This window comes from Xiphophorus hellerii, chromosome 16 (assembly GCF_003331165.1).
Source record: "Xiphophorus hellerii strain 12219 chromosome 16, Xiphophorus_hellerii-4.1, whole genome shotgun sequence".
Classification (NCBI taxonomy): Eukaryota; Metazoa; Chordata; class Actinopteri; order Cyprinodontiformes; family Poeciliidae; genus Xiphophorus; species Xiphophorus hellerii.
The window spans coordinates 19,964,473-19,991,296 of record NC_045687.1 but is presented as its reverse complement, the minus strand read 5'-3'; the positions used below and the strand labels follow the sequence as shown (position 1 = coordinate 19,991,296).

General features: G+C 41.4%; 2 protein-coding genes across 4 annotated transcripts; both read right to left on the bottom strand.

The window, feature by feature from the left end:
- Nucleotides 1-53: 53 nt before the first annotated feature.
- Nucleotides 54-17,201, bottom strand: triobpb (TRIO and F-actin binding protein b). 2 transcript variants are annotated; one of them, XM_032588464.1, is made up of 14 exons: nt 16,867-17,201; nt 16,599-16,716; nt 15,519-15,590; nt 9,723-9,779; nt 9,577-9,645; nt 9,388-9,477; nt 9,093-9,202; nt 7,022-7,478; nt 6,408-6,648; nt 4,590-4,701; nt 3,789-3,948; nt 2,365-2,466; nt 1,461-1,547; nt 54-1,240 (listed from the first exon to the last, which is right to left on the bottom strand). In XM_032588464.1, the coding sequence occupies exons 1-14, from the start codon at nt 17,184-17,186 to the stop codon at nt 1,079-1,081; spliced, it is 2,157 nt and encodes a 718-aa protein (XP_032444355.1). In that variant the 5' UTR covers nt 17,187-17,201; the 3' UTR covers nt 54-1,078. The 2 variants fall into 2 exon arrangements, with proteins under 2 accessions (XP_032444355.1, XP_032444357.1); XM_032588466.1 differs by lacking the exons at nt 15,519-15,590; nt 16,599-16,716; nt 16,867-17,201 and adding an exon at nt 14,384-14,780.
- A 6,654-nt stretch (nt 17,202-23,855) lies between these two features.
- Nucleotides 23,856-26,418, bottom strand: nol12 (nucleolar protein 12). 2 transcript variants are annotated; one of them, XM_032586340.1, is made up of 6 exons: nt 26,249-26,418; nt 25,884-25,989; nt 25,758-25,806; nt 25,513-25,658; nt 25,334-25,425; nt 23,856-24,297 (listed from the first exon to the last, which is right to left on the bottom strand). In XM_032586340.1, exons 1-6 carry the CDS (start codon nt 26,359-26,361, stop codon nt 24,102-24,104), a joined length of 702 nt encoding a protein of 233 aa, XP_032442231.1. In that variant the 5' UTR covers nt 26,362-26,418; the 3' UTR covers nt 23,856-24,101. The 2 variants fall into 2 exon arrangements, with proteins under 2 accessions (XP_032442231.1, XP_032442232.1); XM_032586341.1 differs by lacking the exon at nt 26,249-26,418 and adding an exon at nt 26,092-26,222.
- Nucleotides 26,419-26,824: the final 406 nt, after the last annotated feature.

Here is a 26,824-nt window from a genome sequence, read left to right as displayed (position 1 = left end):
AGAAAGTTGGAAAAGGTGAACACTTTTGGAAGGCACTGATTCACTTTTTTTTAAAAATTGCAACGTTTTTATGGATTTCTACGGAAGCAACTTTATTGATTCCAAAAATGAGCATAATTTACAAAAAACCTGGAGGCTTTAAATAAGAAAATGCTTTCAAAAAGTAGGTAGTTGCTATTTTCACAATAGTTCTTTTCAATAAGAAAAGCAAATACATATTTATTTTTAAAAAAATGGCTCATTGATGCAACACCTGCTATTTGTTGCTGTGGTGGCACAAAGCAGAAAATGCTCATAAATGATAAACGGAGACAGGAAAGTTTGGGATTTCTCCTCCATGGCTTATAAATATTTTGTAGAAATGACAGATTACAGTCAACTTTGTGTAAAGAAGCCTGAGTTTTCCTCAACAATCAGATCAAATTCTCCCATTTAGTCTGCAAGAGTTAGAAATTGTATTCCTTTTTCCCATATCAGAATCCCAATGTGTTCTCCAGAAACTCGCTTTTACAAACAAAACAGGAATAAAAATAACAGCAAATACGAAAAAGCTCTTGTTTCTTGAGAAAGTGTACCACCTTTGTAAAAACAGGGGAAAAAAAAAATTAAAACAGTAAGAGTCTGACCTCCGCTTTTAAAATGAAGACGGTACAAACCATCTACAGAGGACGACGAAATATATAAAAACAAAAAACCTCACATATTCCAGTTGTAAGACCAAATGCACATCGATACAAGCTAGCACTCTCAAGAGCAAAACCAAAAGTGAAAAGTGCACTTTTCTTTCTTTTTTTTTTATTTTGTTTTTTGAAGTACAAATTAAGGCCCAGTGTAATGAAGCCGACAAAACGACTCGTTGGCAAATCGGCTTGAAAGACGCGTTCGAGTTCCGACGCACGGCCGTAAAAGTTCTGCACGGGTATTTCCTTTGGATCCAGCCGCCCTGCAGGCTGAAAAACTAAAGTCCGGGAACAAAGAAGGGTTGAAATAATAATAATTGGGAAAAATAAAAATAAAAAGACTCTAAAGAGTTCCGTCCTTTGCCTGGATTACGGTCCGACTCCAGCCCGGCGGCTAGTCAGTGGTCCAGGCTGTTGCCCAGCTTCTGCCCCTCCTGCAGGGCGGCCATGGCCAGCCTCAGGTGCTCCTTCAGACTCTGAATCTCGCGCTCCGTGCGGCCTCTCATCCCGTTCAGCTCTCCGTGCAGCTCTACATACCGCTCACAGGCCAGCTGCTTTTCCTGCACAACAATGAGCAGAGGAGGGGGAAGGAGAAAAAAAAAAAAGGCGTCATCTACAGAGAGGCCTCAGGCTGCGACAGCGAAGCATTACATCCACAAAAAAAAACAAAAAAAAACAGCGCTGTGCTTTTTAAATTACAGAGTTCCTCCGAGCGGTTTGATGTCTGCATCAAGTTTAACATTGTGGAGTATTTTTCAGAGGTAAATGAAGTGACAGTACCATGTTTAGAAACTGAAGCTCATTCCTGAGGCAGCCGATCTCCTTGTGCAGATACTCTATCTCGTTATCTTTCATTCTGAGGAGAACCTGCAAGACAAGAGAGGAGTGTGTTTTTTACTTTTCCACAAACAACCCCCTACGAAATATTAAGGCCAGGCAAAGATTAGTTACTTTTTTCTTTTACTAAAATACAGTCATGACATTACAAGAATACACTCGTAGCAATACAACAATAAAGTCGTATGAAATAATATACGAATAAAGTCTTAATATCACCAGAATACAGTCTTGATATTAGGAAAATTAAGTAGTAATTTATAAAAACTCCAAGACAAAAACATAAAATAATAATTATCAAAGGTTTTTCTTACTAAAAAAAAATATTTCCGCAATTTTAAGTTGTTCTTCTAGTAAAATTGCATCTTTATTTCATAAAATAACAAAAACTCCCACAGCCGTACAACTCACACAAGGGACAGTTAAAGTAAAAGCTACTTTTCTGTCCTTTCTTTTTTAGAAAAGAAAGTGAGGGGAAAAACAGATTCAGTTTTTTTTAGCTGTAGCTAACTGTATCAAATTTTCCTCCCTCTTATACAAACTGTCTCTCTGATAGTTTGGGATGAAAGAAGCGAAGCTCAGTCCACCACACATGCTGGAGGGTAAAACAAAACCACCATGGTGCTTTCAGGGTCTCAAAACTCCTTTTAAAGCAACTTAAAGCCACACAGAAAGCCCCGTCTCTGACGTTCACCCACAAAACACAAAGCTAAAGCAGATGCAGCTGGGTGTTGGTGTGAAGGCTTGCATATTTTCACACCTGCAGACCACATGAAGAGTTTGACTGGCAGTGTGAGGAGGAGGCACACAGAAAGCAGTCCGCTTTCAGTTTCCAAAACAACAGTACCTCCAGTTCGCAGGACATCTTGTCTTTGCTGTCCTCTGAGCCTCTATCCGTGAGGGCGGATCGCGTTCGGCTCATTTCGTCCGTCAAGCGGCCCTTCAACTCCTGAAGAACAAAACGCGTGGTCAGGTTTTCAACACAAACACCCGACTTTGTTTCTTTTGTGTAGGAACAGAGCTGCAGCATAGGGTGTTAAAAACACATTCGTATCCATCAGGGATTCAAATTAAAATTGGATTTTAATAGAATGTTATGTGACAGACCAACACAAAGTGGTCCATAGTTGTGAATTGGAAGAAAATGATACACGGTTTTCTATTTTATTGTAAATAAAAATCTGAATAATATACATCTGAAAAATATTTTTTACTCTTAGTTGGGCAAAATATTTAAAAAAAAATTAATTTCTATGATATCATTGCTAAAAATATCAGTTACAATTAATCCTCATTTGTCCTCCCCTCTCTCTGCATTAGCTTTAGCTTCCCAAACCACTAAGTGCATAAAGGCGTGAGCATAAGGGCTGGTAGAGTCCATCCACCATCAAAACTTGCTCCTTGAAATATAATATTCCAACAAATACTTTATTCAATCAGTTTTGTGCGATTGCGATATTGCAAAAATTCGCTATATTGCGTAGCTCCAACTCAGATCCACCGAATCGATACAAACAACTTTGGACTCTCACCGCTCTTTGGATGAAGGCAGCAGGTCTCACTGAATTAGAGGCTGAAGAGCACGGTTTGTGCAGGTTTCACCAACTTAAAGGCCACTAAATTAAACTGAAGACTCGTATTACGATAGAAACGTACAAAAGAAAATCGTAAAAAAAAAAATTGTACAGGTTGGCAGCAGAAATGAGCCAAAGGCGAAACCAAACATCAGCCAGATAACTAATAATAATAAAAAAAAAAAACAATTAGCTAGCATGGGTGTTAGCAGCAGCTGGTTACCCATAGCCACAACTGCCTTGAGTAGCAAAGGACATCTTGAAGATGTCTGCGTGTGACTCAAAATTTCGCAAAAGAAAAAGGAAAATTACACAGAATATAAAAGATTGAATAGTTTTGCTGCCACAACAAAATTTAAGATATATTTTAGTCCAACTTCCATTTTTCAATAAATTTAAGAGATTTTGAAGGACTGAATTTTAAGACTTTTTACAAATCCGAAGGACATCCTCAAAGTAGACTGAATAAAACAAACAGTTTGAAAACCATGTGCCATACCTTCAACTTCACAGTTATACACTATGTTGTGGTGGACTATTCCATAAAAAACAGATTTGTTCAGGGAATCTGACCATTATTGCATCACATTGCTCCGTGCTACAAGTTTTCCTCTTTGTCTTTCAGTTTTTTCACAAATGAAGAGTTGGTTATTTTCAGCTTTGCTGATCACTTTCGCACGCTGAGCTGCTAACTCACCACGTTTTCTTTCTTCAGCTGCTCCATGTCTCTCTCTCTGTGACTGACTTCCCTTTCTCTCTCGGCGTTTCTCTGCTCCGCTTTGTTCAGCTCCAGACACTTCTGAGAGTAGCGCTCCGACAGACCGGCCAGCTCTCTCTGCAAGGCCAGCGTCTCAGCCCTGCAGCGGCGAGTAAGAGAAATTTTAAAAAAAAAAAGAAATGTGAAAATATAAAGCTACTCATCTCCTATACGCATGGGAAACTGATTCTCCTTATTAAGTAAGATGTTATGCTTAAGTATGAACCAAAATCCTGCTTTCTGAGAGACTCCACTAAACCAATCTATGAGTAGACAGCAGCAACACTCTCTCTGTCCCTCAAGCATTTCCTGTAGTAGACGTAAAGCTTCTTTGCATCTTGCAACCAATAACCTCAAAAAGAGGAAGAGCCCGCACAAGCTGAAAATGGCCAGCAGTTAAAACAGATTAGCTGTAAAAATGCAGAAACCGCCACTGAATGCTCTTCATGAAGACGGCTAAGAGAAACTCATCCATGACCAAATTTTTCTACATTCCTCTGGAGCCCAGCAGCGTCCAGCGACTATTTTACTAATGGATTTCTTTTAACAAGCAGGGAGTGTCGCGCTCGCCACAAACTCAGCCTCCAAGTACAACTACCAAAAACTGCAACTGAATATTTTGCCAGGAGTGAATGTACATTTATGATCTAGTTCTGCAGAAATGAGATATAACAGAAGCAGATTATAGTGGAAGAATGGGTGTTAATGTTCCACTGGCAGGAGTTCATTCAAGTGTCTTACTGTTGTTGTGTCTGCAGAGTGAGAGAGTCCAACTTCCCGCTGCTCAGCCTCCTGACCTTCTCCACCTCTCTCTCCAGCTCCTCTTTGTGTTTCTTCTTCAGAGCCTCCATCACTGAAACACAAATACAGACTTGACATTCGCTATAAAGCCACTGGAAATCCACTCTTGTCATGAGCTAGACTAACACTGCCTAAATCTCTCACCATGACCACCAACAGTTTGAGTCTAGTTATCTGACATGGTGGTGAACATGTTTTTTGAAACAGAAATGTGGCATGTTTTCCAATATTATGAGACATTTTACTCGTATTTTTACGCTCTTACTTTCTGCTGTAGATGTCATTTCACCAGCAAAATGTCCAGTGCCTTGAAAAACTATTCATGCCTCTTGAGCTTTTTCACGTCACTGTACAACTGCCAACTTTATTGCATTTTAATGGGACGCTCTTTTCTTGGTGACCAAGTCACATTTTCCCAAACTTTTCATTTCCACTACGTCTGAATCAATAACAAGACTGCCGAGGAGGGAATTTAGTCACTTGATTGAGTTGTGTTGGAGAAGGGATGCGTGTAAAAGTTGGAAACAGATGGCAGCTTTACAAATAAATGCAAAATGTGTTGCTTAAAATTTGCATTTAACTTCCTTTTTCTTTGAAAGCCCCTAAATAATAAATCTCCTGCAACCAAGTGCCTGCAAAGGTCAGTGAGTTAGGATCTTTTAAAGGGACAAGTATCAGCTGATGACTCAAGAAACAAGAAATAAAAATTCACGAAACGATAATATGCATTGTTCCCGCCAGAGAAACTAAATTAAAACACAATGCCAGCAGTAGCAACTATATCAACCAGAACCTGTTGAGTCTCCAGACGCCTGGGGAGAAGAGATCCAGTCGCTTTTGGCAGCGTTTGTGTTTTGGCTTCGGTTGAATGAACAAATAAAATATCAAAATGTCAGATCTCACGTTAGGCGGCACCGCAGCAAAATACCTTTTCGAAGAAATGTTGATGTTTACCATTATTAAAATGTACAACATACTAAAGTTATCAGTTGTCAGAAGTTCAAACTCTCAAAAACAAAAGGTTTCAGCTTTAACGGCAAATATTTTGCACAGAATCTGTGACTAACGATTGTTTTAGTAATCGATTATTCGGACGATTAATCGGATTAAAGCATGAGAATGTTCTGCAGATTTTTCATGTGTCCACTTCAGTAGTTTTTACACAATGTTAGGAATACGTTAAAAGATACAAATAAGCAAATATTTAATTTCCATTTTAAATAGGATTTTTTTTTTTTTTGCCTGAAATGCAATAAATTACATCCCTTTTGTGTATGCTTGATTAGTTATAGATTCCTTACCGATTAATAAATAGATAGTTAAATGTGTTCAATTGGAAATTTTGGTTTTTACAGTTTGATCCAGGTGAAGCTAAAAGATGTGCCACTTAAGGAGTTAAAAGCGGGACATGTTTTCCACATTAATTGCAAAATATATTCATTTTTGTACAGTTTTGCCTTAATTACTGCTCTGAATGTGTTGTTCTTTTGAGAAAAGGAATTTTTGAGTCCGTATTCTCTGGTTGACGATTAATTGATTACTAAATTAGTTGGCGTGTATTTCAATAATCGCAATTAATCCAATTAATCGTTTCATCTCTACACGATTGTGTTAAATGTTACAATCTCTACCTGACTGTGATGACCAGTTGATCGTTGGGATTTAAATATCATCTAAATAAACCTTTAAGACAGTCAGAGGCCGTAGTGAACATGGCAGCGTTCTCTTTGAAGCGTCCTGACCGAGCGAGCGACCGACCTCGCGCCGTGTCCCGAGTCTCCTCCAGCAGCAGCCGCTCCTTCTCCGTCTCCAGCTCCCTCATCTGGCGGTCATGCTGCCTCTGCAGCTCCTCCAGCGCGTGTCTGTGGGCGCGCTCCATGGCCGCCAGGCTGCGGCTGCACGGCGCCTCGGGGCCGCAGTCGCCGCCCACACTTCCACCCCTCCCCCTTTCCCGTCCCCCCTGTTGTCGTTTCTCCAGCTGTTGCCTCAGTGACGCCACCTGAGAGAGAGAGAGAGAGATGAAAACGGAGGTAAAGCCAGCTGATTTGACACCAGATGGATGCATAAAAATATATATATATTCACGCTAAGAAGCACATCACAACACGCAAAAACAGAGCAGACTGGCTTTTCAGAAGCATCTTCCACATCAGTTCATTAACACTCCTGAGACCAATCATGAATGCATGTATTTGAACATCCTATGCACATTATTTAAGGTGGAAAATACTCCTGAAAGTAACACACAAGTCAGAAAGTTGTACAAAGCATAAAACGGTTGAAAAAGAATCGCTTTACTTCATCAACGCAGATGAAGGGTTAATTTGCATTTTAGTATCTTTGCAAATTACAGAATCATCTCCACACACTACCTCCCTCTGCAGCGCCTCGTTGGCCGACTGGCTAGACGTCCGCGATCCCATCGACGACAAGGAGCTCGGGTCCTTTAGCGGCATTCGCTCCAACTCGTACCACTTTCTCTCAATCTCGTCGTCCAGGTGGGGCTTCTGGTTCGATCCCACCCCCGAGCCCTTCCGCGACAGAACGGCTTCCCATTGGCTGCTCATGCTCCTCTCCTCCTGCCATTGGCTGTGCTCCCGGCCCTGCCCCTCCCCAGATTCCCGCTGACTGGATGGGAGAGGGGCGGAGGAGGAGGCGGGAACAGGAGATAGTTCTACGTAGTCGAACCTTCGCTCGGCGGGATGGGCCGAGCTCGGGGTCTCTGGCTGGGAGTCGGCGTGGCGCGACGAGGGGCGGCGAGAAGACGGCGGGAAGCGTTTATGGGAGTCCTCCTTGTCGTTGTTCTCCTTGTTGTTGTTGTCGGGTAATCTAATAAAAAAACAAATGACAGAACTAAGATTAGAAGTCTTTGATTTTTTGAACTAGAATGTTAAAATTTTAGAATAAGGTTGATGGCAAAACACAGATGCAACAAGTATAATGCTAGGCAACGGTTTTCATGCCCCTTCAATCTTTTAACATTTTGTCACTCAGCAACCACAAGCATGAAAGTATTTCATACCCTACAATGCAGTGTAGGGCAGTTTTTTTTATTCATTTTTATTTTTTATTCTTTTTTACAAATATATGCATTTGTACTTTTGAGTCAATAACTTATAGCATGTGTCAAACTCAAGGCCCAGGGGCCCAATCTGGCCCACTGTAGCTTTTTATGTGGCCTTCTAGACACCAAATTACATCAATAAGTCCAGGGGTGTCAAACTCCAGGCCTCAAGGGCCGCTGTCCTGCAACTTTTAGATGTGCCTCTGCTGCACCACACCTGAATACAATAATTAGGTCATTAGCAAGGCTCTGGAGAACTGATCTACACAAGAAGGAGGCAATTAAGCCATTTGATTCCAGCGTTTTTTGTACCTGTGGCACATCTAAAAACTGCAGGACAGCGGCCCTCGAGGACTGGAGTTTGACACCTGTGAATAAGTCCCTCCAGTTTTTCGCAAATCTGCAAAATTCACACAAAATCAGCAGATCCCCACATTTGTTTTACTGCAAAGTTTTCTCAGCGTTGGCCAAAAACATTGAGTTTAAGTGGCTGCTGCCTCAGCCTTACTGGATGTCAAGTTGCAGTTCGTGACCGATAGGGCGATTAAGAAAAATTCAACCTTAACATCTAACATTAGCTCAAATATCGTAAGATTTCCTTACAAATATTTCTAATTTAGAACTACAAAATCTGTCACAACATCCTGGATGGACTGATCAGTGTGAAAAGATGATTAATATTATTTAATTTTAAGAAACACTTATTGAATGCTGAAACAACCAGCTATATATGAATATTTTAACAGTTTTATGGATTTTATCAATACATTCTGACACAACCGGCCCTTTAAGAACATTATGATTTTTTATTTGGCCCAAAATGAAAATTAGTTTGACACCTCTGACTTACAGAATCAACTTTTGCTGCTACTACATCTGCAAGTCTTCTTGGTTATAACATTTTTGCCTGAATGTTTTTTGAAAATAACTCCGTCTGACAGGACAGAGAGGATCTGGAGGTTAACTGTGGTGTTTGACTCAGTTCAGCTGGATTTAGGCCTAACACATGAATATGCATGCATATGTACGTTTAGATTTGTTTGCTGTTTACTAAGATTTTATCCATCTCTAACAAGCTTCATGACTGCTCTGCATTTAGCCACATCCATTTCACATTTAAACGCTGCATCACCTCACAACTGCGAACAAAACTTCGTACAACTTTCTCTTAAAGCTAGCTCTCCTCTTACCCGAATTCCCCAAAGGCCATAATTGTTTATTGCACAAAAGGTACTGGTCAATTCGGCCACGTTGCCCGTTCGTACCCTGATTTTATCTCTTCTTACTTACTGCATCCTTTTGAAATATTAGAAATGATGACCACAAACCAAACTTAAAACAAATGAGATGTTGCATTCACCAGATTTGCTGGAACTTACTGCGTGAGGTCAGGAGAGCTGCTGGGCCGGATAGATTTCTTTAAAACCTCGATCCAGTTTCGTCTGATCCCGGCCGTCATGGCCGACAGAGTGAAAACAGCCTCCCGAGTCTGCGGCACGACAGGGACGAGAAGTAAAAAGATACGGGTGAGATGGAGATGACAAACAGGACAAGAGGTGCAACGTAGAAAACGGAAGAAATATGTGGTTAAAGTTGATGAGGACAGTTTGAAGAGGAAGAAGAAAACAGAAGCATGCTGTCTTAAAGAGCGCTTGACCACCGACAGACTTTCACCTGAATCTGAAAGCCATAGTTCTTCTCCACGTCGAACTCGGACACCTTCAGGCAAGATTTCAGGTCAATTTCTCCATCCAGGTCGTCTTTCTGTGCAGGGAAACAAGTCGCCTTGTCAAACCAAAACCACATTTATTTACTCCAACATGCTAACTGCTAACATTTTCGACTAAGAACAACAGAACATGCCTCCTCTGCAGTCGAGTCTCTGTAATATTTCAGCCCAGCGTCTGTCAAAACAAACCAGTGCTTCTTCCACTAAGGACAGAAAAAGTAAACCAAGTTAAAGAAAGCAAGAAAAGAAAAATAAAGTGTCACTAGGAGGAATATCTCACCTCTCCGCAGTCGTCCAGTTTTGACATCCATCCCTTTTTGAAGTTCAAGAGGTCGGGCTGCAAACAGGAGGGCGGAGAGTCAGTTTCGTTACCCTTCGTTTGAACGCAGCAATTTACAGGAAGGAAACACGAATGTCTTTGTGTGTCAGCGCCATTCATGTGATCAGCCGCACATTAAAAGAGCAAGTCAGAGTAGATTTCACACGTAAGGAGACAAAAAGAGAATAGAAGAAAGAGAGGGGATGACACAAAGAAAAACACAAGCCCGTGTCAAAGGACGGTGCGCGCTCAATGCGTCCACACCTCCGCAGGTTTACTCCATTATTGTAGTAAAACATAATAGCGTGCAGACTCATGCAGCCACAAAGGACATCAGCTAGTTTCCAGGAGAGGAGTTCACCTTTTAATCAAAAATAGTTCTTGTCTAACTGTCCTTTAAGCATTGACAAGATGGTAAAACCAGTGTGTGCTATAATCAGGCCAGACAGCCTGATGCTGCTGCTGCACACACACTGATCCGCTTGAGTGGTTTCGCGTCAGCGTGTTGTTTACTAAACACACTGCTGCTCTGCTGCAGCGCGCCGCAGCAGCCTCCGCTTTTGCTTTCCACCCCCAAAGCGCAAGACGAGAAAACATGTGCAGGAGGCCTCAGAGCAGCGACGGTCCCAGATTAAGATTAGGCAACATCCATTCATCCTGCTCCTTATCGCTCTCCAACATTCCTCAGTTCAAATCTCCTCGGATTACTCACGCCGTTTTCTGCAGAACTTGCACTCCTGGCCGTCTGCTTATCTTGTTACACTTAGGCTTTTGTTTGATTTGTTTGGCCCCCTGCTGTTACCCACTGCGCCTCGCAAAGGTATTCACAAACCTTTTTAAGTGCTTTTTTAACTTTAGTGTATTTTATTTGGTAGACCAAGAGAAAGAAGTGCAGATTAATGAAGTGGAAACATTATAATACATGGATTTCACATAAATAACAATTGGATTCTATAATTACTTTGAATTCAGCCTCTTTTACTCCAACACCCGAAATAAAAACCAGCACAACTTTCAAAAGTCATCGAGTTAAACTCCGCTCAGATGAGACTAAAATTACATTTATTGATCAACAAATACTATTAGTGGAGAAAAACTAACAGTGCACATGAACAGACGATCCCCACAATGAAACGGCACAGTTAAAATGATCAAATCAAACTAACAATCTGTGGTCAGACAGATACTCTGCAAGATAACTTTAAGGTCAGATATGATTAAGAAAAAGAACTTTAGATGTGTAAAGCTAATAAAAAAAAAACCATATCCCAAAAGACTTTCTTAGCTCTACAAAGTATAAAAAAGGAATCTCATCAGACTAGTCCTCTTCCACCATTAAGTCACGTCTTTAGTCAGTTGGCTTAAAGGAATCAGAATAAGAGGATCTGGATACAAATTTATGCTTTAGTTTCTTAGAATTTTACTGGTAAGCCTGCCGCACTAAGCAATAAATCAGTTAATCGCACAATAAATTAAAACAAACTCAATAATTTCAATTTGCATGATTGATCGTTTCTCTTTCTTTCTACCAAAAACTGGATGACAAAAGTCTCCAGTCTGGCACATTAGTCTCTGTTTTGTTTACAAAGGCTTCATAATTTACTTTCTTTGTTGTTTTTGTTCTGTTTATTTAAAATATTTTCCAGTTCAAGCATGAAATGTTCACTAGACCTTTGAGAGCGCGTTCCTGCATTATTACACCATTACAAAGAGAAAAATAGTCTCAAAACAACCGTAATATCATTTATTACAATAACTTCTGGGACAATTTATCATCCGGTAAAATTGGTTATGGTCACAGGCCTATTTACTGGTAAAGAAAAAAAACCTACAGTTCACTATTATGCTTTGGTTTGTGTTGGTTTAATTAAAGAAAGTGTACACTAATGTTGGTAGCTGTATTGTGGCAAAATGTGAAAAAGTAAAGCACTAACTTCTGAGCTTTGTCATCTATAAATCAAATTTCTTGTTCACAATTCCTTTTAATATTCCTACACACCACAGCGCCACCTAGCCATCCATCTGTCCAACTGATTCTCTTTCATTCAACAAATTTCACCACTTGACGACTGCAAACAGCCTGCGTAGAACAAATACAATGTTTTCCTCATTATCATATGCCTTGATAATATTTGTGAACGTTTTAGACAACTCCTACACTTTGAGTGAGCCACAATGGCAGCAAAACGGCTGCAGGGCAAAAAATGCTAAAGGAAACCTGAGCTGCACAAACTAAAATGCTTTTGTGCGCGTTCTCTCTCTCAGCAATAAAGTGAAACTACCAAAAGGTGCAACTCATGACGCGTCAACGCTCATCATAAATTTATTTCACGACTAGTCCACACTTGCCTATATGCCGGGTCAGGAAGCAGATGGCGGAGGAAGCATATTTTAGGAATAACCCCAACGCTTCCAGTGGTCATGTGCGTGCAGGTTCTGCTCACATAGGAGGAAAACGGGTCGGAAAAATAACTCCAGCTTACAGAGACGTCATGCACTCTTCCTGACCCCTCTATCCTGTCACTATAAAGGAGTATTGTCTCGGCCGTTTTGTCCTGAAGGCTCGGCTAAATAGGTTACCTCTGCGCACAATGAGAACAGGAGGATCCAAATGAACGCTCATTGTGATGACAGTTCCTGGATTACTGCGGGTCGGAGAGCCAATACTTCTTGATTACTTTTTTTTTTTAAAAGCAGCTTATCGGGTTTCCATGACTGTGTGGAAAACGTATTTGGTAACAGAGAAACAACAGCTCATCATAACAATCATTCTGGATTTCACTAAATTGTTATGTTGGTCTGTTGTTTTTACATGATTCCTGTCATGTTTTACTTCCAGGTCAATTTGCCCCTTTGCTAATTCACAACCAAGCAAGTTTGTTGCTTAATTTAATTTTAAATTGATTTCTAAAAACTTCATTATTCCTGGAAATTTGTTTTTTTTTTGTTTATCAATCTTGGATATTTAAAATGTCTTCCAGTACCAGTGTTAAATATTAATTAGATATTTAATTAGAATTTAAAGTTTATTGATCTTTAATGATAATGTGTTTTTGCATCATTATGCCATTGTCATTCTATTACTTGGAAAAAGGTCTCAAAACAACATTATTATAATCTATCGCAATAACTTCAAGGGCAATTCATCGTTCAGCAAAATTTGTTATTGCGACAGGCGCCTGTTCAGGGTGGCTGATGATAAGTGAGATGTTTTACTGTCAAATTTTTATATTTTCTGCTACTTGTCAAAGTTGGGAACACATTTCATGAACCGTGTCAATGTTTTCCAGTAGGTCAAGAAGTATTAGTGGATTTCTTTTAAGAGATCTACTAAGAAATCATCTGTTCATCTACAAGGTCGCACTGATGTCAAAAGTTTCATGTAGAAGTTGCTACACTAAGAAGATCTGAAAGTTAGCTTTTTCAGTTTTAAAGGTGCAAGACGGTTGTTAGAAGGAAACTATTTTCTACTGAGGCGCGCTACACGAGAAGATGACAGCTGATAATAGGAAGCTAGAGTTTTACAGTAAATTTGATCTATTTTATCTTTTTGACGGGATTATGAAATGTTGTCAGGCTTTTGAAAATCTCACGGTTAAGACTGCTAACTACAGTGAGTACAGATGGAGACAGATGCTAGCAATGCTAATCACAATCATGATAATCGATGCCAACGGCTAACAGGTAACTAAAGGAGTATTTTCCAAAGAATAAAGCAGAACAAAGGTGGGATTTATTTCAAATCGCAAAAGGTGTATTCTCCTGTTTCTACAAGACCAAAAGGAGCATGTTCACAAACAGATATATTCATGCTTGTGAACATTTCATAAAACGCAAACTGTCAGAAGTGGAAATAGACTGGTATTTACTGCATTTAAACATGCAGCCGCCATATTGGATTTTGTGTTCAGGGCTGCAAAAGAACATCTGGGAATTGGGAATATGTTTCTTTTGAACATTCAGATTTGAGTCACTGGCTGTAATGTATATTAAACCTAATTTACCGAAAAATATTTGATTTCAGAGATGCTGTTAGCTTATCAAATATACGCTCCTGACTTGATTTGACCTAGAAGTCTGTTGAAAGTCTTACTGACATATCTAGCATAAACGATCCGCGGCACACGGCTTAATTTCGTACACAAAAATGTTGGGTTCGTAACGCTCAAAGCTACAGAGGTACGAAACGGCGAAGGGACGAAGTGCCCACCACCCACTCCTAAAGGCCAGAGGAAAACACGGAGCGTGTGTCACAGCTGGTCGTGAATCCTGTCAGACTGTACGTGCTAATAAAACGTCCTGCTACTGTAAACAAATGGAGGGTAAATAAAGGAAAGAAACGCAAAAGTATTTCGCCCCCGCCACTCAAACTGAGCCGTGCGAAAACAAAAGCCACTTCGATAAACTTTTAACACACCCCTCTGTGTTAAACCAATGCTTAACAGAAAAAGGCAGCTAGCTACAAGGAGCTAAAAGAGCACCAACGTTTTATGAAAGTTAGCTAAACACGGCTAACGTCACGGCAAACGTTTAGTTCATTTATATTAATTCAGGAAGGAAAGACAGACAGGAAAACACAAACTGCTTTAAGCATAGACGTGTTTTAGGAGGCTACAACTTACCGTCATGATAACCGGATCCAGAAAGTTTTTAAAAAATATATAAAAACGGAAACGTGTTTAATTCTCGCAAGAAAAACTTTTCTTTCTCGTCTCAGCTAAGCGTCTCGTGCAGAAAGCACCTTACGGTCTCGCGCACGTCACGCAAATTCAGATAAAACCCCGCCATGACCATTCATCCACATTTTTAACTCCAGCCAAAGTGCCGTAATCTTCCCACGACGATACTGGCCGTGGTCTGAGAGAAAGGGGGCGAATTTGTCCCGCTAAATGTGGATTAAATGCTCCAATTCAGGTGGAACCATGTCTAAACTTTTCTGATACGCGGGGGGAAGAGAGATCCTTCCTTCAGCTCAATGCGTCGTTACTCGCTGCTCTCTGTCTCTGCCCTGTCTGCCACTTCCTGGGCGGATCCGCAATGCTCGTTTAAAGAAAACACGCAGACCCCAGTGTTGTATCTGTGAGAAATGGATTAGAGGGACCCTCATGAGGGAGGGAAAGAGTTGGAGGGGGCGACCAAGCCTTGTAATAATGTTTTAATCCAGATGAAGTCTACTAAAAAAAACCCATTATCACTGCAAGAAAATGTGTTCAACTAGCAGTCTTGACAGCAGTGATACATCTTCCTGACAAGGAAGATCAGTAATCATCTCTTTTCACACTCACAGAACAGACCAAGCCACATTTTCCTGATAGCCTAAGCTTGGAATCGAAGTGGCACTCCCCCCCTCTCTAAAATCCACCCTCTGTAGCTACTGGTTTCATTTCAGGAATTTCAACACATGCCCCAGCAGACCACAACTGACAAAACTCAAGTCAGTCTTATGAAATGACTGTAGGGTGTAGGTAAGGCCTACAGACACACAACAAACAGCTGCTAAACGGGAGCATAACGTGAAGCTACGGTAGCAATTAAATCTAAAAATAAATACAAATATGTAAGACCACGAGTGAATATTGCAGAAAGATGATGTGTACTTAAACAAGCTAGAAGCCAAAATAATGTTCTAGAGAGTGCAGGATTATTTCATGCATAACAACAATTAGAGATAGACAAAAAGAAAACGCTTAACTGTTCGTATGCTTCAAAAGAGGTGACTCAGACATTAACTTTCAACATGCGGGCTGTAGCACCTACCTGCATTTCTTCCGATCTGTGATGATTACTTTTCCACAAACAGCCCTCATCTGCCGTGGGACTGCCTGATCTCTGGATAAGAGTGGCTTGCAGTTACAAAAATAATCAATGTCTGACCAAACAAACACAGAAAGTCATCACACAGCTCCACGTTCTCAGGCATATGGGAAAGATGTGGGTTAAGCATTAACACACTTTGGGGGTGGGGGGTGGGTGGAAATAACAATGCTCAAGTTCAGTTGCACTGCTGTGGATTATGTTGAGCAAAAGGAAGGACGCATTACACAGTGGGATTCAAAAACTTATTCCAAAACCAATCGCATCCACTGTTCTCCTGCTGGACTGAGGCTCACTAAAGTATTCATACGTCCTATTACAGATTGGACAAGTTGTGCTATGAATTCCTTCTGACCAGCCATAGACACTGGCTGCAGAATCATTTTTTAAAGCAACTTACGGTGATATTACTGCCTGCATTCAAATGCAACCAGTAAAGTTTTTTACTTTGAAAGTGTCATCCCGTGTACCTACACTGGGATGAAGAAACAAGAGACAGAGATTTAAGCTCCAGCTTAAATGTACATTCCTTTATACAACACACAGAAAGAAAGAACGTCAGGTGTCCACCTATCGTCCCCACTCACTCTGCCTGCAGCTAATTCCAAGTCAGTAACGTTCAGCCAGACGTGTATACTCTTCGGAGTCATCTGGTTTGTCTGTTTAACTTATTACTAGCTTGTCAGGTTACCTGGACAAAAGGTATGTAGTTGAGGGTTTGCTAACATGAAAGTTTGGGTTGTGGCAGTGCAACCAATGAGTCTGGAGCCTTCCCAATGGTTAGCTTAAAACTTTAAAACATTTGCAGCAACAACTCCATTATTATGATTACAGTAATGGTTATGAAAATCTGGCCTTTGTTCGATTTTGAGTTATGCGGTCTTGACTATAACACCAGTCCAAAGTCTTTTGAATTCTCTAGCAAGTTTTCTTCCAGGATTTCTCTTTATTTAGGTCCATTCAGCTTATCATTAACTCTAACAAGCTTATATTATCCCTTAACATAACTCACAAGCAGCCTACCTGCAGTGATGTGGTGGAGTGAGCTCGCGATAGATATCCACTGCCCCCATAGTGCCAGTCTTTATCTGTATCGCCAGGATCATCCCACTCTATGGAGGGATGCCTGCTCAGAGAGTGGCTGAAATGGCACAAACACATAAGATATGAAAGGTGGAGTCAAAGTAAAATTAGCTGCAGTTTGGCTCAAAAATGTAGTGGCCTTACCCCCTACAAGGATTAAACACAAACTGTTTATCTTTCATCTCTGTGTGTCTGTCGTGAGTCTGACCTGGCTGGTTTAAACAGTTCCTGTCTTCGGACAGGCTGATGACTCTGTGGCCGTCCAATGTGGCCCGGTCCCTCCTTCTGATGGATCATTTTGACCTTTGGCAGGTCAGCCATCGCAGCGTACTCCTCCCTGTTCCGTCCTGTTGATCCCTCAGAGAGCCGGCCTGACTCAGAAGACTCCATGGAGCTTTGCGAGGAGGTGTGGGCCTGAATGTGTATCTGCGGTGGAGGAGAAGGGCTCCGTGCACGGTGAGAGGACCTCTTGTCATGAGGAGGGGGATGGTGATCATCGTGGCCATGTCTACCATCCCTAGATCTCATGCTGCCAGAGGTTCTAGATGTTTCCAAAGTAATGTAGGCAGCTCTGTTGTTACTTGTGGTTTGTCTAGATGGTGAGGCAGATCGAGATACAGAGGAGCTGCGGACTGAATGTGTAGATCCACGCCATGAGTTTGATGAAGAATGGGAGTCATACTTTGTTTCATTATTTGTGTTTTTGCTCTTAAATGAAACACTGGAGTCTCCTTTGGTGGCACTTCTGAGAATTGAGTACCCTGGAGGGTCAATATTGCCTTTTCTTGAAGGAGAGGGGGAGCGGCTGGTGTGTAGATTCTTGCTGTTAAATGAGCTGCCAGTTCGCATATTTCCAGATGAGTGATAGTCAGAAGCATCATAGCTTCCCCTCAAAGTCAAAGAACTGTTGGTATCACGGCTTCTGACAGAGCTGGTAAACTCAGTTTTATGTCGTTGAGACTGAGAAGGAGCATGAAAGTTTTGCCTTGAAGGTGAGGAGTTCAGATTTTTATGAACATGACCATTTAATGAGCCACCACTGTGTCCCCTTCCTTGAGCAAATGTTTCGTGACCTCTCCTAGAAGGAGATGAAGAACGGCTGCCTAAGCCCCGACTGCCGCTTGTCTCAGTTTTTCGTAGTATGGACTGTTTTGGTCTGTCAGAATCATGTCTAGATGAAGACACAGTGGAGACTTCACACTCTTGACCATCCAGTTCGTTTCTAGTCGTTAGCTGAGCCTGTCCTTCTATCCCATAGCCTTCTCTTACTGGAGAGCCACAGCGCCCATGGTGGTGACGATCATTGAGAGATGTAATGGATTCAGATTTACGAAGGAAGGACTGGTTTGGTGAGGTAAAATTTTTCCTCTGTGGCATAGAAGTAACTGGGGAACTATTACGTTGATGGTGGCTATGGTCATTTAGGGATGCGATTGATTCAGATTTACGTAAGGACTGGTTTGAGTAGTTGAAATTTCTCCCTGGTTGCGATGTAGATACTGGAGAGCCACTGCGTCTCCTGTGACTACGATCATTCAGGGATGTGATTGATTCAGATTTATGAAGGAGGGACTGGCTCGAGGAGTTGAAATTTCCCCTTGGTGGTGGGGAAGATACTGGAGGACCATTATTTCGATGGTGACTACGATCATTTAGGGATGTGATTGATTCAGATTTTCGTAGGGACTGGTTTGAGGAGTTGAAATTTCTCCTTGGCGGTGGGGAAGATACTGGAGAGCCACTGCGTCTCCTGTGACTACGGTCATTCAGGGATGTGATTGACTCAGATTTATGAAGGAGGGACTGGCTCAAGGAGTTGAAATTTCTCCTTGGCGGTGGGGAAGATACTGGAGAACCATTATTTCGATGGTGACTACGATCATTTAGGGATGTGATTGATTCAGATTTTCGTAGGGACTGGTTTGAGGAGTTGAAATTTCTCCTTGGCGGTGGGGAAGATACTGGAGAGCCACTGCGTCTCCTGTGACTACGGTCATTCAGGGATGTGATTGACTCAGATTTATGAAGGAGGGACTGGCTCAAGGAGTTGAAATTTCTCCTTGGCGGTGGGGAAGATACTGGAGAACCATTATTTCGATGGTGACTACGATCATTTAGGGATGTAATTGATTCAGATTTTCGTAGGGACTGGCTTGAGGAGTTGAAGTTTCTCCTAGGCGGCGAGGAAGTGCGACTCTCCTGAAAACGATCATAAGTTCTAGATGGGGAGAAAGTATGATGTGTTGAACTAGCGGTTACATCGGTGCTGTGAGACATTTGGACCGAAGTATTATATACCCTCCTCGAAGGTGATGAGCTCCTTTTGTCATTACCTAGTCCTGCTGAAGAACTATTTGCTTCTGTCTTCTTTAAGGCACTCCGAAAATCAGAAACAGTACTGGACTGGGACTTGAGAGAAGAAGCAAAGGATTTGAAGTTTTTTGGTAGAGTTCCCGACTCAAAACGTCGAGCTTGGGCTCCTTGTAAGGAGCTTTGTGATCCTTGCATTGGTCCTTGAGACCAACCACCACCATCAAAGGTTGTTCTGCTGAGAATGCTGCTGGACTCACTGCGTCTTAACTGCAAGTTTTCACGTGAGGGGGATGAAGAGCGAGACTGGAGAGTTGAGCCTTGCCTCGAGGAATCATATCGCCCTGACTGTTGATAGGAAGAGATGTTACTCAGAGGATTTGTTCGACTTAAACCCTTTCGACTAGTTGAGGCCAGGGACTCCGCAATCTTAAAAGGAGTAGGACTGGGAGATCGAGGCCCAACTTGTGCTTCAACTTCAACCGCAACTTCATAAGGGTCTGGGGGAGGGATTTCCACAGCAAGGTCCTCATTGAGCACTTCTGGTATCGGCCTTTCTGAGGCAACACCAAGATTGGGATTTCTGAAGGGGATAGTATCTTTTGGCTCAATGTTTCTGTGACTAAAGATGGGATGACCTCTTTCAAAATGGCGGAAAGGAGTGGGTGGGCTTTTTTCAGTAAAACGGGCACCAGCTGCCCTCCCAAGGGAGTAGTAGCCACTTTCACGCTTCTCTCGGTCTTCTTTTAATCCTGGAAGAAACACGAAAATTGGTGATGACTTGCATTTTGAGAGAACTGGAAATGAGGAGAAGTCATAAGAAAGAGACAAGAATAAAGTTCAACCAAAGGCACCAGGGTTTTCCGGACATAAACCTACATCCAAATATACCTAATGGCCAATTTATTATGTACAGTTTAACTTGCTCCATATTTTTGTGGCTGTTGGACCACATATCAATAGTGGCTGTTTTACAGAGACCTGGTGGTTGTATGTAGAGCAAGGCCACACAATATTAAGAAAACATGCCGTGCAGCGATATCAATGACTTGCAGCCCATGAGTAATCTACTTTAGGTTTATAGCAAACACAGACTTCAGATCATGAGTATCCAGCTTATGAAAGAATACAACAAGCTTTTATTGAAAATGTTGCTTCCAGACAAGGTCTGTTGTTTTCACACTGAAACAACTTAGTTGTAGGTTCTTGATGACTTTACCATCATACCACTTCTTTACCTTTTCTTTCTTTACCTTTTCCTTTGCTCTTGTGAAGGCCACAAGAGCAAAGGAACTCATTTGAGAATGGTGACACTACAGCCATAAAGGGGTAGACACCATCCTGGACCACTCTGCCCTTCTCCTCTGCCATTAATAAGGCACACTGTACGTGTTGCCTTCCCCATGCTAGCTGACTGAATATATTGAGTTGCTGTTATGTGATTGGCTGGATTCCATACATTCAACAGGTCTACTTGATAAAGTTGCCGCTGAGTGTGTATTGTATTGTGTTACTGATAATTACTCCCCGACACCTCAGCTGGTGACTCCAAAAGACTCCAAGAAAAAGACACCTCTGGTTGTAACTGGATATAGATAAAGAAGTGCAGTAAGTCATAGGTGTACTAAGGACTCGGTGTGCTGCTTCACATAATATCCACAACCACATTACATCAAAGATCTCTGAAGTTCAAGTGTCTTGTCACTCGTACATAACACACAGCTCTTTTTCATGAAATCGATTTGTTAAAGAATTATGTCAGCAGTTTTGCAAGCACCTGAGCCTCGACTAAAGCTGCCGCCGCCTCGCGTTTCTTCCATCCAGGCCTGCCGAGGGTTAGGGCGGTGAGGTGGAGGGTCCAGACGGGTCATCCTGAGTTTGGTGGGGTGACGTTGAATCGGCAAGTACTCCTCGTCGGTACTAACAGAGCAACTGAACTCTTCACTCTGGCCACGACAGCTGTTTGGAAGATCGACATATGTAGACGTGGGATGGTGAGACTTCAACATCAACACAACCAAGACACACCAAAACAGTTGCAATGTAATGTTTGCATGTAGAATTTGTGTTTTACTACATATGACTAGCTGCTAAACCTAACTCAGTAGACCACTTACATTCCACATATAGCCCTAAAATGAACATTTCTAGCTCATCCAAATGTTCCGGTTGTAAAGGTTTCTCACCTGTCGGTGGTGTTGTCGTCCTCGCAGATGTAGAACTTGCAGTCGGGGCTCAGGATGCACAGAGAGGTCTCCCCATTACGCGCCTGGCCTCCGTTGACATCACAGCAGCTGCTCACCACTGAAACACTGTCAGAGTCTTCCTGATTGGAAGAAATGGACGAATCACAAAGTCGAAACACAACCTAGCTCCCACTCACAAAGACATTGATCTTTGAGGCTGGGTCTTCAAGCAAAGGGTAAAAAAAACTCCCCACAGATGTGATGAAGATGATAGATGTGAAAGTACAGATGAGTTCAAAGTTAACAGCTCCACATATTTCTGACTGACTCCATCTCCTAGAATGTGGTAGAGATTCTCCTCTCTGTCCTCTCTGTCAGACGCTCACATGTTCACGCCGCTGTCTGATCAGGGTTACACTCTGTAACTTGATCAGACTCGTGGCTTTCCTCATTAATTTTTCAACCTCCTGTGTTTTTACATTAAAACCGGTTCCTTTAACTGCCTTCTGTTAAAAGGGATAAAAAAACAGACCCATTTATCACATTTGTCAGACAGTGTCATCTCTTAGGAAACCACTATTAAAACCGAGAAGCTGGCACTATTTAAAAATAATGATATCCTGATTTAATGAAAACCAACCACACATGTAATTTTTGTTGCGAATGCAGGCAGAAGAAGCAAACAGGCAGTTTTACAGCTTCAGTCCGGCTCATCCTGCTCCTGCTTACTGTACGTTGCGCCTCTTTCTAAGAGGCTACAGTTTCCCTGGAGGCCAGTAAGTGATCCAACTTCATTCATTTATAATAGGAGCCGCAGCTGCTGCCTTCCTCCACATTATTAACTCTGCTATAATGAGTCAAATTTTTCTTAATTTACTCAAAGGCAACAGATTGCTGCATGATCCCATAATCTATTTTCATATTTGTCACAGTGTACTTTCACACTTTCACACTTAACAAAACATCCCTTTAAGCTCAACAAAAAAAAGGAGAATATTTTGTTTTGTGTTAGATCTTAGACATAACAATCCACTATGTTGTTTTTCATCTAACCGCACTTTTACTCTTCTGCCACCTTGACCTCCGACCTGAAAAGAGCCTCCCCTGCCAGGCTTTCCTCCAATCTAGGCTAATCTCATCAGTCAGCACCCGTTGTACTCTGGTTTTACACAAAGCATCTCTTCTCCAGGCTACCCAGAGTCCTTTCCTACCTTGCTGCTGCTGCTGGTGTCTCTTTCCTCTGTCTGGGAAGAGATTGGCGTCAGCAGCGCGGCTCTGCTCAACCTGATCCCACCTCCAAGTCCAGAGCTTTTCCCAGTTGCATCCCCATCCTCAGGCAGGGTTTTCTGTTGAGGCTCGAGCTCGGTTCTTTCCCCTGCACTCGCGTGCAGGTGCCTCTGGCGCAGGCACTCGTGGCAGCGGGAGGGGTCAAAGATATTGGGTTGGAACTTGGGGCATGTGGGCTCATCGCTGGAGTGGGACATGGTGAGCACGATCGTTGCATTCCAGGTGTTCTCAGAAGAAAAATATGGTCCAATTAAAAACAAAAAAAAAGTGGAAAAATCTATAGAAGAGAAACAGAAATCATCTGGTACATATCTTCTTACGGGACTGTAACTACTTTTAGGTAGTGGCTGAGCAAAGAGCAAAAGCTCTGAATAATAATAAAAAAATACATAAAAGAATGATTAATTTCATTGTTCATCTGCAACATAAGGCTAGACTTGTACATTTTGAGAACATTCAGTCAGAGGACTCCCAATTACTGCAAGACACTACATTTAAATTAAGATTAATTTACAAACTGAAGCCTCTAAGGTGACAAAAAAAACCCAACTAAATTAATGATAAACTTTATTTGAAAAGGCGATAATGTACAACTCAAAAATGCCACAATTGGATGAGCTGTACCAGATTATGGCAAAAGCTAATTTGCATCTGCAGTCCCTTGACAAGTTACAAAAATGGATAAATAGACATGAAATACAACAATAGAGGTTGCTTTCCAACCACAATACACAAACAGTGACACAGTCATGCAGTTAACGTTTACATACCTGAGCAGTTTTTTAACAAATTTAAAATTTAGGTTGCTAGAAATGTTTCCTCCAACGTAGAAGACACGAAAAAAAAAGAAGTAATTACCAGAGGAGAGGGGCTGTGCTGTTTGAATTTGAGGATAAAATGCTCCTCGGACCCCCGCCTGGAACTGCGGGGCAAGCCAACATCGGATCCACCCGATTGGCTGTTCTGACGGAGGCTGACACTGGAGCATCCATGGTGGATCTCTCTTATCGCACCGCTGACCCCGAAGCGCCCACGAGCCCAGAACCGACATGGTACCAGTGGGCCCCCGCCGGTTCCCCGCACTAGGGCGTTCAGCTGTATTAAATATCATGGGCTTTAGAAAGCGAAATGACACGCGCGGGCGAGTGACAGCTGGCACGCGCCCGGCTCGGGTTAACGTAAATAAGTAAACACAAGTGAGTCAGGGGGCGTTTAACGTACATCACAGAGCCAAGCTGAGCAGTAAATGTCGTCTAAACATGGCGACGTTTTAAACTACGCTCACATACAGAAAGGTGTTGGTGAGCTTGAAGGAAAAACACGGCCAAGGCTCCGTTTCCTGATGCACCGCAGAGGATGTTGACTACAGCATCGGGTTTCCTAATTAAACAATAGTACGCAGAGGAACCAAATCCCAAGCGGAAAAAAACGACTTTATTTGACACAACTTTAAGCATATACAGTAATTTTTGTGATTATATATATATATATATATATAAATATATAAACTCAAAATTGTTGAAAAATATACAAGATATTTCCAGAGGCAAATACTGTAAGAATTCAAAATGGAGAGTTCAGCTGAACATCTGCTTAAAACACAGACTCTCAGGCTGATTCTGACATAAAATATCCATACAAAAACACACACACACAACATTTAGTCAAGATGGTCCGTCTTCTTCCCCGTTTGTCTCCGCCTCGGTTTCTTGCTGGTCCTCCCGCCTCTGTGTACACCGTCCGTGACACCGGGTCTCTTGTCTGGCCGGCGTCCTCGTCTGTCTCGGCCTTCCTGCTTCCCTTTCCTCCTCCGCTTGCTGGTGCACGAGCTGAGCGCCGTCGTGAGGGAGCGGATCCTGCGGCGCAAAAAAAAAAAAAAAATGAGAGAGGGGCAGCAGGTATGACTTTAGCCGATTACATAATGGGTGTGTTATTATTGGGAACAAAGAAATACAGAAAAATTGTCTGAGCAAGTCTAGCTAATGTGACACAAATTACATAAACAATGCTATAAAGGCAGAGGTATAAAGCAGTGAAATATTTTCCCCACCACAAGAGCAAGGAAAAGTTTGTTTTAAAACCACTAAAATGTTAAATCATGTCATTCCAGCACTTAAACTCCTCAGCAGATGTTAAAGTGCTGGACAAACTTGTGTCCATCACCCACTTTGCCGGTCAGCAACCTGAAAGAAGGCTATTAACAAAAAAATTTAAAAACACTTTTACCAATTATCAGTGTGTTATATTTCTGTCACATTGTAAATAGTAGGACAATTAAAAAATGATATTATGCCTAATTACCACTTGAAATCTATTCATTAGGTTATAAAGCTGGAGTTTATTCTTCTTCTTTTTTTTTTGCTTAAGCCTGAAACCAAATAGAAAATAGTAAAACTATGATTAAAAATATGCAATTTTATTTTCACAATTGCTGCTTTTCTGGTTAAATTTTTTTTTTGGAGTAAATACTGTGAAAGGATTATTTGACAAATTATTTTAACTCAACCAAGAAGCTTATTTCTGATAGGTAATAAACACAACCACTCAAAAAAGACAAATGTAACGTTTCAGTAAAAAAAACATAAAATAAATATATATATGATTATATTTGTATTAGATTACAAAAGTGCAACAACAAAAGCAATTTACTTTTTAATAAACAATGGGAAAATGTTAGTTGTACTTTTGAATTTTTCTTATTGCTGAACATCTTTTTGCATTTTTTGATAATTATCTTTGGTGATGACCTCCAAGCCTCCTCTAGATTCAAATCACTAACATTTCACCAACATGTTTTAAAAATGTTTAGGTTACACCTAAATCTGGTAAATGTAGAAATAATTTCATCCATTGTCTCACCAATTTTGACCAACTTCAATAAACCCAACTTACTTTTTGTTCATGATCAAGTCCCTCGGTTTTTTTGGCATCGCAAGTCTTTTCTCTTCATCCTCCTTGTTGTCGTCCTCTCCCTCTTCATCAGCCTTCAAATCACAAACAAATACACGTTGGAGTCCCGACGACAAGCTAAATAAATCATGTCATGCACAGAGAAGCGCGTAAACACTTACATCACTTGTCGCAGGTCTGAACAGGTGAGCTCCCGAGAGGTCCAGATCGCTAATGGTTGTCACGGTGACAGTGTGGTTCGGGTGGTCGTACTGAACAGACTCTGTGGTGCTGATCACCGCATCTTCAAGCTCGTCCTCTGCGTCCGCTGCAGGAGAAAGACGCAGACGAGAAGAAAAATCAAGTGACTAAACCAAAAACAAAAAATGAACATTACAAGTTACATTATACTTTCATTAAAACTCACCGAGAGCTTCTTCCCTCTCCTTCAACATCTTCATATATTCCTTATGACGCTGAAAGAAAACAATAAGAGCTGAAAAGCTGCAACCCAATGTTTGTTTCTGTTTTTTTTTTCTTTAATTACACTTACTTCTTCTCTAACTCTGCTTTGCTCCTCCTTTATTTTCTTCTTAATTTCTTGCACGGCTGCTTTTCTCCTTTCTATTTTTCGCTTATGAAATCCAGTCAGATAGTCCCTGATAGAGAACAAAAACAGAAAATGACGCTGGTTAGTAGTCAAACTTGCTAAAGATAGCTTGTGGGTTTTAGCGTCACTACTGTACGTGGTATTCACTCACATGTACATTAGTCCCTTTAATTTTATCACAGCGTTCCCGCTGATAAGAGTTAAAATGAACAAAAACAAGAACATTCTTGCCATCCTGCTAAGCTAACGTGCTAGCCAGCTGGCTAACACATCCGAAATTTGCTGGTAGTGACGTCATATTTACTCACTGTCTGTCCTTGTCGTCAAACATCACGACGCATTTGTTTTCTCTTTTCTTCGAGCCAGGCTTAAATTTAGCCTTTTTCGACGCAGTGTTGTTGTTGTGTTTTGGGTTTTTCATCTTGTACACGTGAGTTCACGGCGTTTCACGGTTCCGTCATTAAAATATGTCCGGTAAGGAACACGCGCATGTAAGTCTGTGGTCCGCTAAGTCACGACACGTCATCAAACAACGACGGAAATTTACATTTCTGTAAAAAGTATAGATTAATGATTGTCAAACTTTTCGCAGCAAGTACCGTCATACTAACAGTAGTACTGTAAAACAGTACTACAAAAATACATTTTGATCCTTTTGAAACTATTTGAGGTAAATTCAAGCTGTGATACTTTACTGGAAACATGTTCTAACCCATGATTGGTGGTTTTTTTGTTGTTGAAATTTTATATTTTATGAGCAAACCCAATCATCTGGTTAACACGTCATCTAAACAGTTACACGCCTGACATATTTGGCCAAAATGCACTCAAGCACATTTGGTATATAACCCAACAACAGGATATGTGCAAACACTTCATACCAA